The sequence below is a fragment of the Lactuca saligna genome, chromosome 8, assembly GCF_052625555.1.
Source record: "Lactuca saligna cultivar CGN05327 chromosome 8, ASM5262555v1, whole genome shotgun sequence".
In the NCBI taxonomy this organism is placed as follows: domain Eukaryota; kingdom Viridiplantae; phylum Streptophyta; class Magnoliopsida; order Asterales; family Asteraceae; genus Lactuca; species Lactuca saligna.
Genome location: NC_136424.1, coordinates 182,079,047 through 182,095,785, shown reverse-complemented (window position 1 = coordinate 182,095,785; position 16,739 = coordinate 182,079,047). Strand labels below are relative to the sequence as shown.

At 34.5% G+C, this 16,739-nt stretch overlaps 1 protein-coding gene across 1 annotated transcript; it reads right to left on the bottom strand.

Annotated features, from left to right (window-relative positions):
* Window positions 1-4,205: 4,205 nt before the first annotated feature.
* On the bottom strand, window positions 4,206-10,265 carry LOC145011741 (squalene synthase 2-like). The gene is made up of 14 exons (XM_078970472.1): window positions 9,899-10,265; window positions 9,041-9,083; window positions 8,568-8,657; window positions 8,393-8,468; window positions 7,943-8,012; window positions 7,633-7,779; window positions 7,083-7,187; window positions 6,635-6,781; window positions 5,593-5,668; window positions 5,245-5,333; window positions 5,005-5,096; window positions 4,772-4,817; window positions 4,615-4,675; window positions 4,206-4,489 (listed from the first exon to the last, which is right to left on the bottom strand). Exons 1-14 carry the CDS (start codon window positions 10,106-10,108, stop codon window positions 4,476-4,478), a joined length of 1,266 nt encoding a protein of 421 aa, XP_078826598.1. The 5' UTR covers window positions 10,109-10,265; the 3' UTR covers window positions 4,206-4,475.
* Window positions 10,266-16,739: the final 6,474 nt, after the last annotated feature.

Below are 16,739 nucleotides of genomic sequence, written 5' to 3'. Positions count from 1 at the left end.
GATGATCTATGAGGGTCTGCGCCAGGCACTTGGCGCTATCAAAAGTGTTTGGCCTAGCAGCCAAAACATTCCCTTGAGTCAGGGGGGTCAATCCCCAAATGTATCTCTCTATTTTCTTGCTTTCCGGGGAGACCATTCCTGGGCAAAGAAGTGCTAGGTCCTCAAACCTAGAAGTGTAGGCAGCAATATTGGAATCCTACATCTTTAGGTTTCAGAGTTCGTGCTCCAGTTTCTGCATTTCGCCTCGCGGGCAGTACTCAGTAAGCATGAGTTCTTTCAAGCTCTACCAACCTATAGCATTTGCTATTGGTAGGGTTAGAGGTTTGACCCGACTATTCCACCAGGTCAATGCTTTGTTGGTGAAAGTGCAGGTGGCAAATTTCACCTTGTTGGCTTTTGAACATGAACAAATTTCGAAGATGGACTCGATCTTCTCGAACCATCGAGTCAAGGCAATGACACCTCCAGTGCCATCGAAAGATGTAGGTTTTGCGTTCATGAAGTCTTTATAGGAACACTCCTTCTGGTGTCCCTGACTACCTTCCTGATTTTGAGGATGAGTACCACCTCCTGGCCCGCTAGAACCGCCAGGGTTCATCTGTGACATTGCGGCAGCCACAACGGCAGTAACAACTGCCTTGAACATAGCGGGATCAAATTGACGAGGTGGTGGTGGAGGATTGTTGTTCTTTCAGTTGGGTCTTTTCTTTGGAGGCATCTCGTTCTAAGATGATCAGGAAGGAGAGGATTGTAAGTTCACTGAATTGAATCAAGAGATATGAAACAAGATGTATCTCTATATGATAGATAAAGTGTTCTACTAAGCGATAAATAGGAAGGAGTTACTAAAGCAAGTAAACTATCGCTAAGAAAGAATGAGTAGCAACACTTGGAATGAATTTTTACAATGTATCCTGCTTTGACTAAAATACTCCTATAGTATTTTATGTTGAAGGTTTTGTTCCATCGATTTCTTTTGGTAGAAATATTTGGTAAGTTTTAGGCCTGCTGCAACACCACAATCACTCCCAAGCACATGTTGGTCATGTATCGAATGAATATAGTTGATTAGGCTATATTGAACCTAGACATGATTACATTACTGCCTAGGTTTAACCACAGTTTTCAACATCCAATTACTTTTGTTTGGTTCTTTTACGATACGATTCTGGTATGTAGGTATATTTGTATACTTGGAGTAAAAATACTTATTTTTAAAGTATACTTTTAGTTCAGAGCACTTCGGCCCCTTAGTGTTTATAGTTGTATACCATGTAAGGTTAGGTATATTTAGTTCACTATAAACAATAGATCTGATACCAATCTGTCACACCCCCGAACCGTCAGGAAAACCACGGCGGAAACGTTCGGGGGCGGCGACGTCATACGTAGTATCACAACACTCGTATCATAGCAATCAAAGTAAACACAACCATTATATTAAAATATGAATATTTACATCTGTTGAAAACATAGTTTGTACATAACATTATATAACAAAAGATAAAGACGAGACTCCAAAAATGCCCCGTCTTATCCAAAAGCTGGTAAGGTACCTGTCTATCGTTGCTCTGAGAATACAAACGGTTTTGAAAACGTATCAGCATAAAGCTGGTGAGTTCATAAGCATGTTTTTGTATTGAAAACTAGTCACTGAGTTTGTATAAATAGTTTCTTTCCATTATAAGTAAATATCATTTTTATCGAAAACCATTGTCAACAAGTTTTGAAATATATATGCATGCTTACCAAGAAAATCCAATATTTTCTAACATGTTTGTTGGTTTCTGTATGAAAAGTACGTTATGTTTGAAAACCCTGGCTATTACCAGTATGAAAATTATGTTCGTTCGGAAACCCTGATTATCACTAGTATGAAATGTATGTTCGTTCGGAAACCCTTATCACCAGTATGAAATGTATGTTCGTTCGGAAACCCTGGTTACCACTAGTATGTATAGTAGTTTTATTACTTAAAAATGAAACTATAGAAGAAAGAAATCCCGTAAACAATGATTAGTTTATACTTATTGTGAGTCGTATAACCATACTAATATGATTGATGACCTCCTTGACGTTCTTCAAGCGTCGCACGATTACAAAATTTGTCACCCCAGACGTGCCCACCTAACTGTAGCTAACAGTTAAGGTGTGGGATTGTCAGTCCCGAATAGATCTATTCACAAATTTCACACTCTCCCTTATACTACCGGTAAAGATTTACTGGTACCCCGAGGGGCAAAACGAAGATCGTCTCACACTCCTGTAATAACTAGTTTACGTGTTTGTTCGGTTGTTTTCGAGTTCGAAATTGTTCGTAATGGTGTAGAGTATAAATAATTATACCTAAAATAATTATTTAGCATGGTACTCTAGTTTTGTATTCGTAGTAATGGATAAACTAAATCTAACACAATTTATATGTTTGACTTTGCATGAAGTTTAAACCTGTAAGACTGATAATGAAATCCCAAACTATACCTATTATAGTTTGAGTGGTTGTTACGTTCTGGTTTTGAAAACTATGCAATTATGAATTGAAAACATTCCTTATGCTTCGCAATAATACAAAAGGGATAATTATATCTAAATGTTTGATAGAAAAGCATTGTAATTGCATCAGTTTTTAAGTTATGAAAACCTTTATGTTTAGCTTGTATTCCCCCCTGAAAACATGAAAAACTCGGAAAAGTGTAGGGGTATGAACTCACAGTTTAACGTAGGATTCGAGTGTGCGATCAATATGAGTGCTGAGTGTCAAAGGATGTTCTGAACGCAAGTGGACCCTATTAATCATATGGTAACACATATACGTATTAGATTAGGGTATTTCATGACTAATCATGACGGGAAACCACCCTAAGGCCTTGGGAATGCTTGAATTAAGTGTTATAGGTTCCACTCGTAGTGATCCTTGTAAGTTTAAGGCCAAATGTGAGCATTAAAGTGGGTGTATGGCCATAAAGGTGAGTGTGCGGTCAGGAAGTGTGGTCAGACTTGTGTGTGCGGCTGCACACAGGAGTATGCGGCCGTACAAAGGGTGTGTGCGGCCGTACACTCCTTGTTTGAGCCCGAAATGTCGATTTTGAGGTATTTCAAGTTCCAAACCATGTCTTAATTCGAATATAGGGGCTATACTCTCACTTTGGAGGGTATTTGAGGTGTGTGCGGCCACCTAGGTGTGCGGCCGCACCCCTTCAAAGGATGAAGAATATGAAGAACACTATGAGTTTTAGGCTTAGATTTAGGTCTCTTACCACTATAACAAGCGAAATGGTGAAGTGGTTCACGTTTTTGATGCCTTAAGAGTGTTCTTGGATGAAGTTTTTAAAGAGAGAAAGTAGAGAGAGAGAGAGAGAGAAAGAGAGAGAGAGAGTAGTGTGCAGCCAAAGAAGAAAAAGTGACTAAAAGGGGGTTCTCTACTATATATAGGGTTAGGTGTGTGGCTGGGGGAGTGTGTGCGGCCGCACACACCTTCCTTGGTGTGATTGGCTTGATTTTGTGATGCTACACACTTCCTAACCCTTCTTAAGACTCATAGCTAGGCTATACTAAGCCTAAAGCACTCATATGGACTCACAATTTCGCTATAAGATGATAAATTCGAGTGAAATATTGATATACGGATCGATTGCACATGATAAAAGTTTCAGGTTGTCAAAGCGTTGATTATCAATAAGAAGAGATCGATGGATGATACCATAATCACTTTTATTTACCAACGACTTTTCTTTTTTGAGAAAGAAACATTTGTTTGATAAATGTGTATTATTTAGAATTAAAATCCTTTTGATAACATTTTACCACTATATATCCACCATAAACCCTCACCTTTGTATGTATTTGTTCCTATGAATCCCGAATACATCTCTTGTCACTTGTCACTTCACTGATTTCTACTAAATAAACTACCTAATTCTCTATTTCCAATAAAACTTGTACCACATTCATAACCACTAACTTTGGACACATTATCTGAAGTAGCAATTTACTTCAATATTGACAATGTATTTTATTTCTTTACCCACAATAGCAACAAATTTACATTTTTGATGAAAATAGCAATGTCACTTTATTTTCTTATAAGACCAATAATATAAATGTACTTATATTTCCCAACCACAAGGGTAAAGTACTTTATTTGTTATGTATTAATAAAAGTACGTTTCTGTTATGTGTAAGTATAATTTGTTAACATAAACCAATATAAAATCATGTCATTTCACATATTAATGCTAAATAACAAAAGCTAATAAATCAAGAATTCTGTAACAAATTTGTTGTAACATTTATAACAATCAACTTTACGAAGAACCCAAACCCCAATTTATTGCATACTCTCTACCTAACTGCTACATAACAACAACCGAAAAAAGAAAATTTAAAAAAAAATTAGATTTTTAGACAAAGGTTTTACCGTACTGTGTTGACTATCCGTTGATGGTAATCGACATTACACTGATACCGACTGACTCTCATGATGTAACTTCTACAAAAAGAAGATCGTTTGTTATACAGAACAGAACAAAACAGAACAGGATAGAACATAACAGGATGTTTTCTAGTGTGTTTAGTCAAGTGTAGGAAAAAGAAAAAGTTAATGAATATGCTTACTGGTTTTGTTGAGTTGACTATATGCATAAAGAATTGCCATTATAACGATAAGAAAAGCAATCTGCATATAAAGATCATATATGGGATATTGTTAGAAGATGGTTGTGGTTGAAATATTAGGATTATAAGGGCATTTTAGGAAATTTGAATCCCTCACCAGAGGTGGACCGTAGGATGAATCGTTATCGGCTATGTAAGATTTCCTGATGAAGGCCAAACAATTGGAGAATCAGAACAATTGCAAGAAATAGCAACATACTTTACTCTTTTGACCATTTTACCCCTATAACTTATGTTATTAAACCATAAAATGACCATTTTGCCCTCATGATCTCTACCTCCTTTTGTACATGGAATAGGAAATTAAAAATATATATATATTTGAAATACCTTTTGTGGAGGGTGCCAGAGTCCCTGCAGATTTTTAGGACAATTTCTATCCTGGTTACTGTTGTATGAGCATTTGGATCTTTCAAGTTAACCTGTTATTTGTTAAATACATAAACCCCCCATTAAAACTTAAGAAATTTTTTTTGTTATTTTAAAAAATTCATAAATACAATAAAACAATAATAATAATAATAATAATAATAATAATAATAATAATAATAATAATAATAATAATAATACCTTGGACCTAAGAGACGAGGAAAAATCATAAAATGCACCATACACGTCTGCCATGGTTTTAGTCTGATCAATTATTTTTGCAGTAAGACCTAAAAAACAAGACAAATTACTCCAAAGGTATAATTTTGGTTATATGTGGATTTATAATTTATACAATAACATTTCACATATTCCCAATTTTTGTAACAAAGTAAAATTTTGTATGTAAAAATATTTCAAGAAGTTACCTCATGAATGCTTACTTATGGAAATTTGTTTTACCTTTTCACCAATTTATGCAACAATACAATGTATTTTTTTCAAAAAAAAAAAAAAAAAAAAAAAAAAAAAAAAAAAAAAAAAACTTACCACGTCTCAATTTCACTACTCCTCTGAAAACTCCAATGTTATTGTAGCAAAGAGTCAAAGTTCCAATTGCCATAATCTAATACAAGATCAGTTAAATGTCCATAAAGAATACTTAAACTGCAATTCTGCATCTTGAGGTTTAATTTAATAACTCATCATAGATTTTTAATAAACGAAAGATATCAAAGGGTAAATTTCAGGGGAATAGCAACATACTTTACTCTTGCTACAAATATGGGCGATGTAGCTTAATTTATTTACCAATAATAACAACATACTTATACTTTTTATTGATAACGGTTTTATGCAGAAAAGTCCCGTTATTTTGAGAAAAAAATTGATAAAGTCCTAAATGTTTTTTTAATAGAAAAATCCCGATTATTTAACATTTTGCCCAAATTAATGAAAAAGTCCTTTTTTTATTTTAACATGAAATGAAAGATTAAGTGATTTTCCCAAAGATAATGAGACTTTTCTTTTCAAAAAAAAAAAACATTTAGGACTTTATCAAAAAATTTCCCAAAATAATGGGACTTTTCCGCATAAAACCCTTATACTTTTTTTGGGGATTTTGAGCCAAAATGAAATAATCAGGACTTTTATGTTCAAATTCTTTTTGGGGGACTAAAGTGAAACTTTTTTCGAAAATATTGGGACTTTTTTGACAATTTCCCTTTTTTACCAATAAGGAATATACTTTATATTTTTCCCATAATGGAAACATACTTACACTTTTTTACTCATAATAGCAACGTTTTTACTCTTAATAATCATTATGGTTGAGACAGGACACAAAGAAAACAACTTATACTGTGTTTGACAGCATTGGACTGGAATCAGAAGATGTCAATCGGACAAAATTTGCAAAAGACAAAAATGTCCTCCTCATCAATCATTAAAAATTGCCTACAAAGATTTTTTAGTCTAGTCCAGTCCAGTCTAGTCTAGACTAGGCCAATAATTGTCATGTCTGTCTAGCTGACAGCCACTACTGTCATGTCATATCATGTCCTGAATGGGAAAAAAAAGGCAAAAGGAATACCTGAGGTATAGCACAAAATTTGAAGATTGCTGGATCACGTATTCCGGATAAATACTTTAAACAATCTTCAATATGTATTAATGCGTTTGTAATCATATCATTCAGACATTGAATGGCCTTCACTGAATTCTCTTTGTGTTTCAAGTCCTGAGACACGTAATATCAATAACTGGTTAAATGGAATTTGACAAAACAAGTTGTACTGCATTTGACATACATTAAAAATAGCCCTAAAAACCTTTCTAGGGCTATTTTCAATCAGGAGGGGCATTCACGTCTTTTTCAAGACAAGACATCATCCCACCTTTTTAGGTGGGAAAAAATATTGCAATTTTTGTCTCCATTGACATGAATTCTAGTCCAATACATGCCAAATTCAGTACAAGAAAGTTTTTGAGATGATTTTTTTTAAATAAATGAAAAAAATATTATGTGTGTATATTTATACCTCTGGTTTACTCGCGTATTTACTCCAGACCTGGCGAGGCCAATAAACACGGGATTTGGGTTGTTCATTTATGTCCTCAAGAAAATCCCTAACAATGTTTGTTTTCTGCAAAATGGTACCAGAAATAATAAATATTAATGTAGTTCTATTAAATTATTTAAAAATATAGAAGTTGATTAAACAAATATAAATTAAATGTTAGTAATATATAAGTGTATTCTATATGATATGCATTAAGATAATAAATAGATCAATTTGACTAAATGGTAAAAGTAAAATAGCAAAAAGTAATTTTCTTAATTAATATGTGAAACCCAAAAAAATGACATGGCATTTCAAAATTTCAATTCAACTTTCAATATATGCAAGATGAAACATGACTAGGCATTGCAAATACCATTTGAAAGGCCTTTGTGTTAATATAGGATGCTCTTATAAACAAATAAATGAAATTACATTGATTTGTGATTGGGTAGATTTTTCAAATTACAATGTTGTAATATAGGATGATATTATAAACAAATATATGAAAGTACATTGCCATGATTACCTGAAGAAATAAGCCCATTGAATTGGAGGTAGATTCAGGAAACATTGCTTCTTTTCCTGAGGCATAAAATAGTTTTGACAATCCTAATCCAACATGTCCAGCAACATAATGACAATATTCATCATAGTCAGCCATGCTTACAACTTCCTGCAAAAAGTCAAAATAATCTTCTCACAACAAAGAAAGAGAGAGAGAGAGAGAGAGAGAGAGAGAGAGAGAGAGAGAGAGAGAGAGAGAGAGAGAGATGTTGACTGAAGTTTAATTTTGTCCCACTGACATGGGTCCCACTTTAGGCAATCATAACATGTACCTCTTTGCATATAAACTTTGCCATTCCTGCACCCATTTTCATGGTGATATCCTCAATTGCCTCCTGATAACTGGACAATAGTTGAAGATTTTGTAAATAAATCAGTAGAAGGATAACATGTGAAAAAACACATATAAGTACATATCTTGAGAAACAAATTAGATTAGTTAATCTCACAAATCTTCAGAAGGCTACTTCAAGTATCTATTTTGATCAAATCTAAGCAATTTATGACATGTGAAGATGTTGTACTTTGTACAAGATGGTATTTGTGCAAAAAGACATGAATGCCCTCCTCATCAAAGTCAATCTTATCATGTCCTCAAATGATAAAACCAGAAACATGATGAGAAACGTATCACTAATGCTTTCGGTTATGTTGATTTGAAATCCACCAACTATTACAAGATACCTAAGATTCCACAATCAAGAGTTATGTGTAAAAGCAACCTGCCATTGAGCTCCAAAAAGGCAGTTGAAACATGATGAAATTGGTCCATGAGAATCCTGTATTCCTTAGTACCACCTTCAGAAAAAAGAAACAACTAGAATCAGCATGTAAATCATGTATGATGGATAAGATCTCAAAGATTTAAGAAGGGAAGGCAATACATTCAGTACTCACATGAGAAATTCCAATCAGGATCATAGATATGGCGATGAAATTCCATCAGAATTGGTATCTTCACCATAGTATCTATCTTTGTATCATCCTCTGGTCAAAAGGAAAAACCATTTCTGTTACTTTCTCAGTTAAGTCAAGAAGAAACACCCATATATAACATACAAGATTAAGTCTTGTCCCCTTTATGTACATTAAGTTAAAAACAAACAGCATGTAAGTAAGGATTACTGTCTTTTTTATTAAATAGGTGGATCACAAAGACCTTGTACATTAAGGTTGTGTTAGTTACAAAGGACATGATTGACAGGATTCCTAGTTCAGTCAAGTGCATAGAAGACCATCTGTTATGTGTCATATCCTAATAATAAATGGGGCCAAAAGGTGTTAGTAGGCTACCTAATTTGTACAAAAAGTAAAGAAGCTACAAGTGATGTAAAATAATAGAACCTACACATAAAGGTAACAGAGCATACCAACAGTGTCAAGGGCTCGAAGAAGCAGATAGAAAACGCACACCTGCATCAGCAGCATGTTGACAGGAGAATGAGAAAATCCAGCAATATTTTAACAAAAAGCTGAACTTATAATGAGATTATTGTATAACGAGATTATCCAGCAATATTGTATCTTCTACAGATTAACAAAGTTAGCATAGACTCCACAAATTTCAATGCAGCCAAGTGTCCATCATATAGATATTTCATTGCTATGATCTCAACATCAAAATTAAGAAAATTCTTTTCTTGCTGCTAACATGGAAGATGAGAATAAGTTTTCCATTGTGTTTTCACTTTTTGCTCATTGATAGATATCAATGTGACAGAAAACAAGGAGTGAGGTGCATCATGTTAATAGTTTTCACTTAAATGTTTGATTGGCATAATAAATTCAAACACCTAAAAACATACTTAAAGCTTGCAACATTTTTTATGATTAAATTAACTAAACCACTCACGATCCTGAAAATCTAAAAACTCTAACGTAGAAGGAAAGTTGATACAACAAGACGTTGCAGGAATGTATTTAATTCATGCATTCATAATCCACAAAATCAAAATTCTTAAGAAATTTTGAAATATATGCGTGTCATATAGACGTGGATTGTCGATCAATTTCACAATTCGCATCAACGATCGTCAAACGAAAACCAGCTGATACAGCGAAACATTAAATGTATTAAATGAATTAAATGTATGCATGTTTTGGATTCATCATTCACACATTCGCATTAGCAACCAACAATTTTGACGAAAAATTGAAATTCACACATGGAAATGGAATAAGAATAATAAAAAGAAACAAAACGATAAACGCGAGATCGCATAACTTACAGCGTCACGAAGCTCGGAGCCAAGCTGTTGAATAACGAGGCCGAAGCTTCTAGAAACCTTATGAAGCATTGAATAACAAAATCCCCAGTGTGGCTCCGTCGGGATCTGTTTCTCCGCCTGCTTCGTCGCCATCATGAGCTTCATCAATGGATAAAAATCATCAGGATGCTGTAGCACCGCCTTTAAAGTCCCCATTGTATCGTGACTCATTTCAACGAGATGAATGTGCAGATCGGAAGAAGAAATATCAATGGGATTATAATGAGATTGTTGGAGTTTGTTAGGATTAGGAAGGGGATGATATTATGGGGGCTGGAGGGAAGGGAAATGTAGGCCGGCCGGTACGTTTATTGCTAATGCATGTCAATCTGTTACCGACCGCTTGTCCAAATTGGTGATTCTATTTTCACATATAATTATATTTTTATTTTAAATTTTAATTTTAATTTAGATAGAGACAAATCATAATAATTAAATAAAAATGTATTTTTACTTATAGAAATATAATTTCAGATTAATATTTAGAGGTTTATGTTACAAGTTTATATTTCATAAACAAAAATTTACTTAATGATGATAACGAGGTTTTTATTTAGTAACCATATCATTTATCTTGTAGGGAAAATGACTAAGGGGTGTTTGAGATTGCTTTTGAACATCTTTTTTGTAGAAAGATTTTTTTGTAAAATGAACTATTTAAAATATGTTTGGATTAGTAAAATGATTTTTGGTATAACTTTTACATGTAAAGTTACAAAAAAAAACATTTGATACCCTTCATTTTCGTTTATGCAAAAAGTTAGATTTTTAAAAAAAAGTTCAAAAGTTAAAAGTGCAATGAAATGAGAGCTTTTTGTGGAGTTTTTTTATTAAAAAAAATTCTAAATTGTAAAAGCTCATTGTATCCCTCACAAAAGAGCATCTATGATAGGAAAAGTTTTTTGTAGAGATTTTTTATGAAAAACCTTAAATGAAAAAATTATTTGTATCCACTAGAGAGCTTTTTCTATTTGAGTATATATCTTTGGTATTTTACTAGTGTCTATTTGCAATTTGCTATTGGTTGAAAAGCTCCGAATCCACTACATCATTGAAAAAACTCAAGAAAATAGATCTTGAAAAAACTCTAATATGAAAAGCTCCTCTAGTGGCTTTTGCATTTTTCGTAACAATTTTTTGCCCACTAAAAAGCTATTGAAAAAAATATTATAAAACTTCTTTTGTGGATACTCCAAGAGAGCTTTTTCATTATGATTACAAATGGTTAAAAAGTTATGAAACCTAGCACATTATTGAAAAAGTTCAGAGAAGAGCTTCTTAATTAACAAACTCGTTTCATTTTACAAAAGTTTTAATTTTTAAAAGACTTTTTAAAAAGCTCTTATCATGAAAGCTCTAAAGAGGGCAATGAACTTTGGGTTATATACAAAAGATACAAATATTTTCTTTTTGTATAATTATTACCAATAATCTTTTAATTTTGTATATGTTTTACCATTTCTCTTTAACTTTGTATAGATTTATTAATAATCTTTCAACGTTGTTTAAAATGAATACAATTAAACAATTTTTGTATACATTTGTCTAGTTACTAGGTTGACACGACATATCATGTGGTTGCTGGAGTGAATTTTTAGCTAACATAGCAACCACATGTAATTAAAAAAAGGTGATGTTAGGATTCGAATTTAGGAAATTAAGAAGCCAGTGCGGCTAATTTATGGTGTTTACCACTAAGCCTTTCATTAATATGTATATATCTTATATTCACTTCATAGGATATTTTATGCATTTATGTACAAGTATGTATGAATGCATACACAACATGGTTTTACACACACACACACACACACACATATATATATATATATATATATATGTGTGTGTGTGTGTGTGTGTTTCTCTAATTCTTATCATGATTATTGTGTAAGAGTGTGTCATTGGCTTTGCGCTCAAGAGTTGATCGAAATTGAACATTATAACTTTTGCTCTGGCCGCAAGTCATATATTGTAACACCCATTGTCAGGTATTTTCTTTTCAACCCTTGAAGTTGTTGTAACTTGCATTTTAGCCACATACGTTGGGCGTAATAGCCATGTATGACCAGCGTAAGTCATTAAAGGAGTCGATATAGAGGAGGGAGTACGTTGGCGTACATGTGAGTACGCTGGGTGTACTCGCGCAGTTCCTAAACCCTAAATTTTAGGGTGTGACCCCTATTTACTTACCTTACCCCCCTTTGGACATCCTCTCATCCAACCTCCATTCCCTATAAACACTAAAATGAAAACCTAGCCTTGTGAGTGTGATTTGAAGCTTGAGAGTGACATTTTTGTGCTCTTGGTTGTGAAGGAATGATCATTCAAGAAGTGGTGGTGCTTGCAAACCTTTGGATCTAGAATCTATCCCTCCTTATCCATCTTTTGAAGGTATAAAGTTCTTACCTTGGGACTTATGTTGTTAGATTGTGTTTTGCATGGTTTTATGCTTCTTTTGTCCTAAGACTTTGATCCCTGTGAGTATGGAGTACTCCAAGGTTATTGAGTTGTCCTTTCAGAGGTCTTAGAGTATTGTGATTCATAAAAATGTTAGTTTGACCTTCTCCTCTCCCTCATGCAAGTGTTTTGGAGATTTTGGTGATGATGAAGTTAGGGTTTTTGAGGTTAAGCTCTCTTTAGCCATGAAAAGGCTTAAAGTCGGAGACTTTATGCCTTATGACGTTCTTTAGGGGCTAGAGTTGAGTTTGGGATGAAAGTCTTAATGATTAAGACATTATTATGGAAGTTTTGAGACCTGCTTACTTATGGTGAACGTACCCCTGGCTACGCCCCGTGTAGCCAGATGTGAGACCACCTTTCCTGATTTTTGCTCTACACCCAACATAGAATTGAGTACATCGAGCGTACTGACCAAGGGTTGATTTCCGTTGACTTTCATTGACTTTGACCACTTATGTCTTAAATAGATTGTGAGGGGTTTTGTAAGGGAAAAATTGTCTTTTACTCTGAGTGTGGACTAGACTTGTCTTGGGCTTAATAGTTTGTGTGGGAAATACCTTAATTATTAATTAAGGTTAATTGGTGTATTTAATTAGGCGGAGTGTAGTTCTGGCAGTTTGGGTGTGAATTCTATCAGTCATCAATACCACGTGAGTCTCCTCACTTATTCTTACCTGTATGGTATAATAATTGTACATGTATGTGACGACCAACTGGCTCTATGAAAGACCCACACTTTCATAATTGAAACATTATTATTCCAAGTTACTCCAAATTACTTCAAAACATGCTACATGCATATTTATAAACAATATTTTTACATTGATAGTTTAATTACAAAAGAATGGATACAAACCGACTAAGTTTTAGTATATTACATAACTATCCGGGAATCTATTATTCATATACATACATAATTCCAAGTACAAAAGTAATAGTATAAACTATTCTAAATCTTCCAACATTATAACACTATACTGGATGTTTATTACCTGCAATTGTTAAACACTGAGAGGGGTAAGCGGTGACGCTTAGTGAGTTCAGTAATAGATACAATATAATATTATGCCATATAGATACTTCTATATGGAAGAAGCAATGAGGAAAAAGGAACAACAATGGCATATGTAAATCATGTACAAGCTTTCCATACTAATAAATGATTTGATTCAAAGATATACAATCAATGAGACATAACAATTTCCATACTTGATATACATCAATAAAGCTTCGGCCCAAATAGCACAAAAGACATACACTTTATGATTAAACATTTTGGTAGATTTCAGTCTTTCAACCCTGTCTAACCTTCTACCAATGCCATAGAATAGAAGTCATTCTCTTACGAGAAATGCTTTACATGGCCAAAGGCTGCATACCAGTACCACCGTGAATCTAAGTCCTTTCACTGATCACATGGTCAAGGGTATAACTTTGCTATCATAAATAAAAGAAATAATAACATAGCACATATAACACATAACATACAATTGTTCATATATATTGAACTCACCGTGAATTAACTGTGGGTTAAAATAGTAATTTGGGCAGCACTTCGTTACTATAATTAGTTTTTTTTTTTTTTTTATATATAAAAATAGGGCCTTGTGAAGGTTGAGTTTCAAACCGAAAGGATAAATTTCTCGGGCTCTTTAGGCACTTTCGGGACGTGTTTCGGGTGTTGGGAATGATCCCGGGGCTTCAAGGGAAGTTGAAATAGTAAAAATATGAGTTTAGGGGTGAAAATGCAAAATTTCCAAAGTTACCCGGGAGGTCCGACACCCTCTATATATAGGTGTGAGCCTCGGATCTGAAGCAAGGGGAAGCGAGCACGTGGCTCTCATGCGAGGGAGAGAAGGCCAAGCGTCAGCAGCGAAGCGAGACAGATGGTGGGCATGCGAAGCGGGGCACATGGCTCGCATGCAAGGTGGGACAGATGGCACGCATGTGAGGCGAGGCGCATCGACTTCTCACCGGGCCGCATCTTCAGTTGAATCAGCAGCGAGCATGTGGTGGACACGAGGTAGCTTCGCAGGTGAGGTGACGTGGCCGAACCTCAACCATGCGAATTTTCTCGGATTTCGGGATTTTCTCGATTTTTGTGTCCCAAACTTCTAAAATCCATAACTTTCGCATACAAGCTCCGTTTTTGACGTTCTTTATATACACGCGTAGGTGAAATTATGCTCTACAAAATTTGTTTAGACTTCATTGGCTAATTTTGAATTTATTTTTAATATTATTATTTTTAATAGATCGGGGACAGGAAAATCCGTTAAAATTCATAACTTCTTTATCCGACGTCTGTTTTTGTTAGTCTTTTTACCGTTATACTACTATTAACGATACATTCGATTCTCGTTTAGGTTGCATCGGCTAAAAATCACTCGATCTTTATTTCGAGTTTTTAGATGTGTCACACCCCCGAACCGTCAGAAAAACAACGGCGGAAACATCCGAGGGTGGCGACGTCATACGTAGTATCACAACAATCGTATCATAGCAATCAAAGTAAACACAACCATTACATTACAATATAAATATTTACATCTGTTTTGATAACATATTTTGAATATAATATTATATAGCAAAATATAAAGACGAGACTCCAAAAATACTCCGTCTTCTCCGAAAGCTAGCAAGGTACCTGTCTATCGTTGCCCTGAGAATACAAGCGATTTTGAAAACTTATCAGCATAAAGGTGGTGAGTTCATAAACATGTTTTTGTGTACTGAAAACTAGTCACTGAGTTTGTATAAATGGTTTCTTTCCATTATAGTAAATATCGTCTGTATCAAAAAAAAAAAAAAAAAAAAAAAAACCGTTGTTACCAAGTTCTGAAATATGTATGCATGTTTCCAAGTAAATCCAATATTTTCTAACAAGTTAGTTAATTCCTGTATGAAAAGTATCATTCTGTTTGAAAACCCTGATTATCACCAGTATATAAGATCTCTTTGAAAACCCTGGTTATCACAAGTAAGTATGGTAGTTTTATTAATTAAAATAAAACCAAAAGTTGTGTCCCTGGAATATCCTTCAGTAAGTAGGTAGCTAGTTTATTTAATTAAAATAAAACTATAGAAGAAAGAATTCCCGTAAACAAAGGTTAGTTTATACTTATTGTGAGTCGTATAACCATACTAATATGACCGATGACCTCCTTGACGTTCTTCAGGCGTTGTACGATTACAAAATTTGTCACCCTAGGCGTGCCCGCCTAACTGTAGCTAATAATTCAGGTGTGGGATTGTCGGTCCCGAATAGATCTATTCACAAATTCCACACTCTCCCTCCAGGAGACTCTGGTTATACTACCGGTGAGGATTTATTGGTACCCCGAGGGGCATAACGGAGATAGTCTCACAATCCTGTATTAACTAGTTTACGTATTGTTCGGTTGTTCTCAAGTTCGAAATCGTAATAACGGTGAAGAGTATAAATAATTATACGTAAAAATAATTATTTAGCATGATACTCTAGTTTTGTATTCGTAGTAATGGATAAACTAAATCTGACATAGTTTATATGTTTGACTTTGCATGAAGTTTAAATTCGTAAGACTGGTAATGAAATCCCAAACTATACCTATTATAGTTTGAATGGTTTATTACATTCATGTAAGGTTTTGAAACTATGCAATTATGATTAGAAAACATCCCTTATGCTCCGCATATTACAAAAGGGATAATTGTATATAAATGTTTGATAGAAAACGGTTGTAATTGCATCAGTTTTTAAGTTATGAAAACCTTTATGTTTAGCTTGTATTCCCCCCCTAAAAACATGATAAACTCAGAAAAGTGTAGGGGTATGAACTCACAATTTATCATAGGATCCGAATGTTCAATTGGTTATGAGCGTCGAGTGTCTACTGATGTTTGGTACGCGAGTGGGCCCTATTGCACATATGGCAACACATATACGTATTAGATTAGGGTATTTCATGGCTAATCATGATGTGAAACCACCCTAAGGTCTTGGAAATGTTTTTACTAAGTGTTTTAGGTCGCACACTTAGTGATCTTTGCAATTTAAGGCCAAATACGAGCATTAGAGTGGGTGTATGGCCATAAAGGTGAGTGTGCGGCCAGGGTGTGCGGCCGTACAGAGGGTGTGTGCGGCCATACACAGGAGTGTGCGGCCGTACACTCCTCATTTGTTCCCGAAATGTCGATTTTTGACGTGTTCAGGTGCTAAAACCAAGTCCAACTAGTAAATGGAGACCAAACACTTCAGTTTAGAGAGTTTGGTGTGTGTGCAGCCACCTTATGAAGGTGTGAGGACGCACTCCTTCAAAGGATTAAGAACACGAAGAGCATGAAGAGTTTTAGGCTTAGA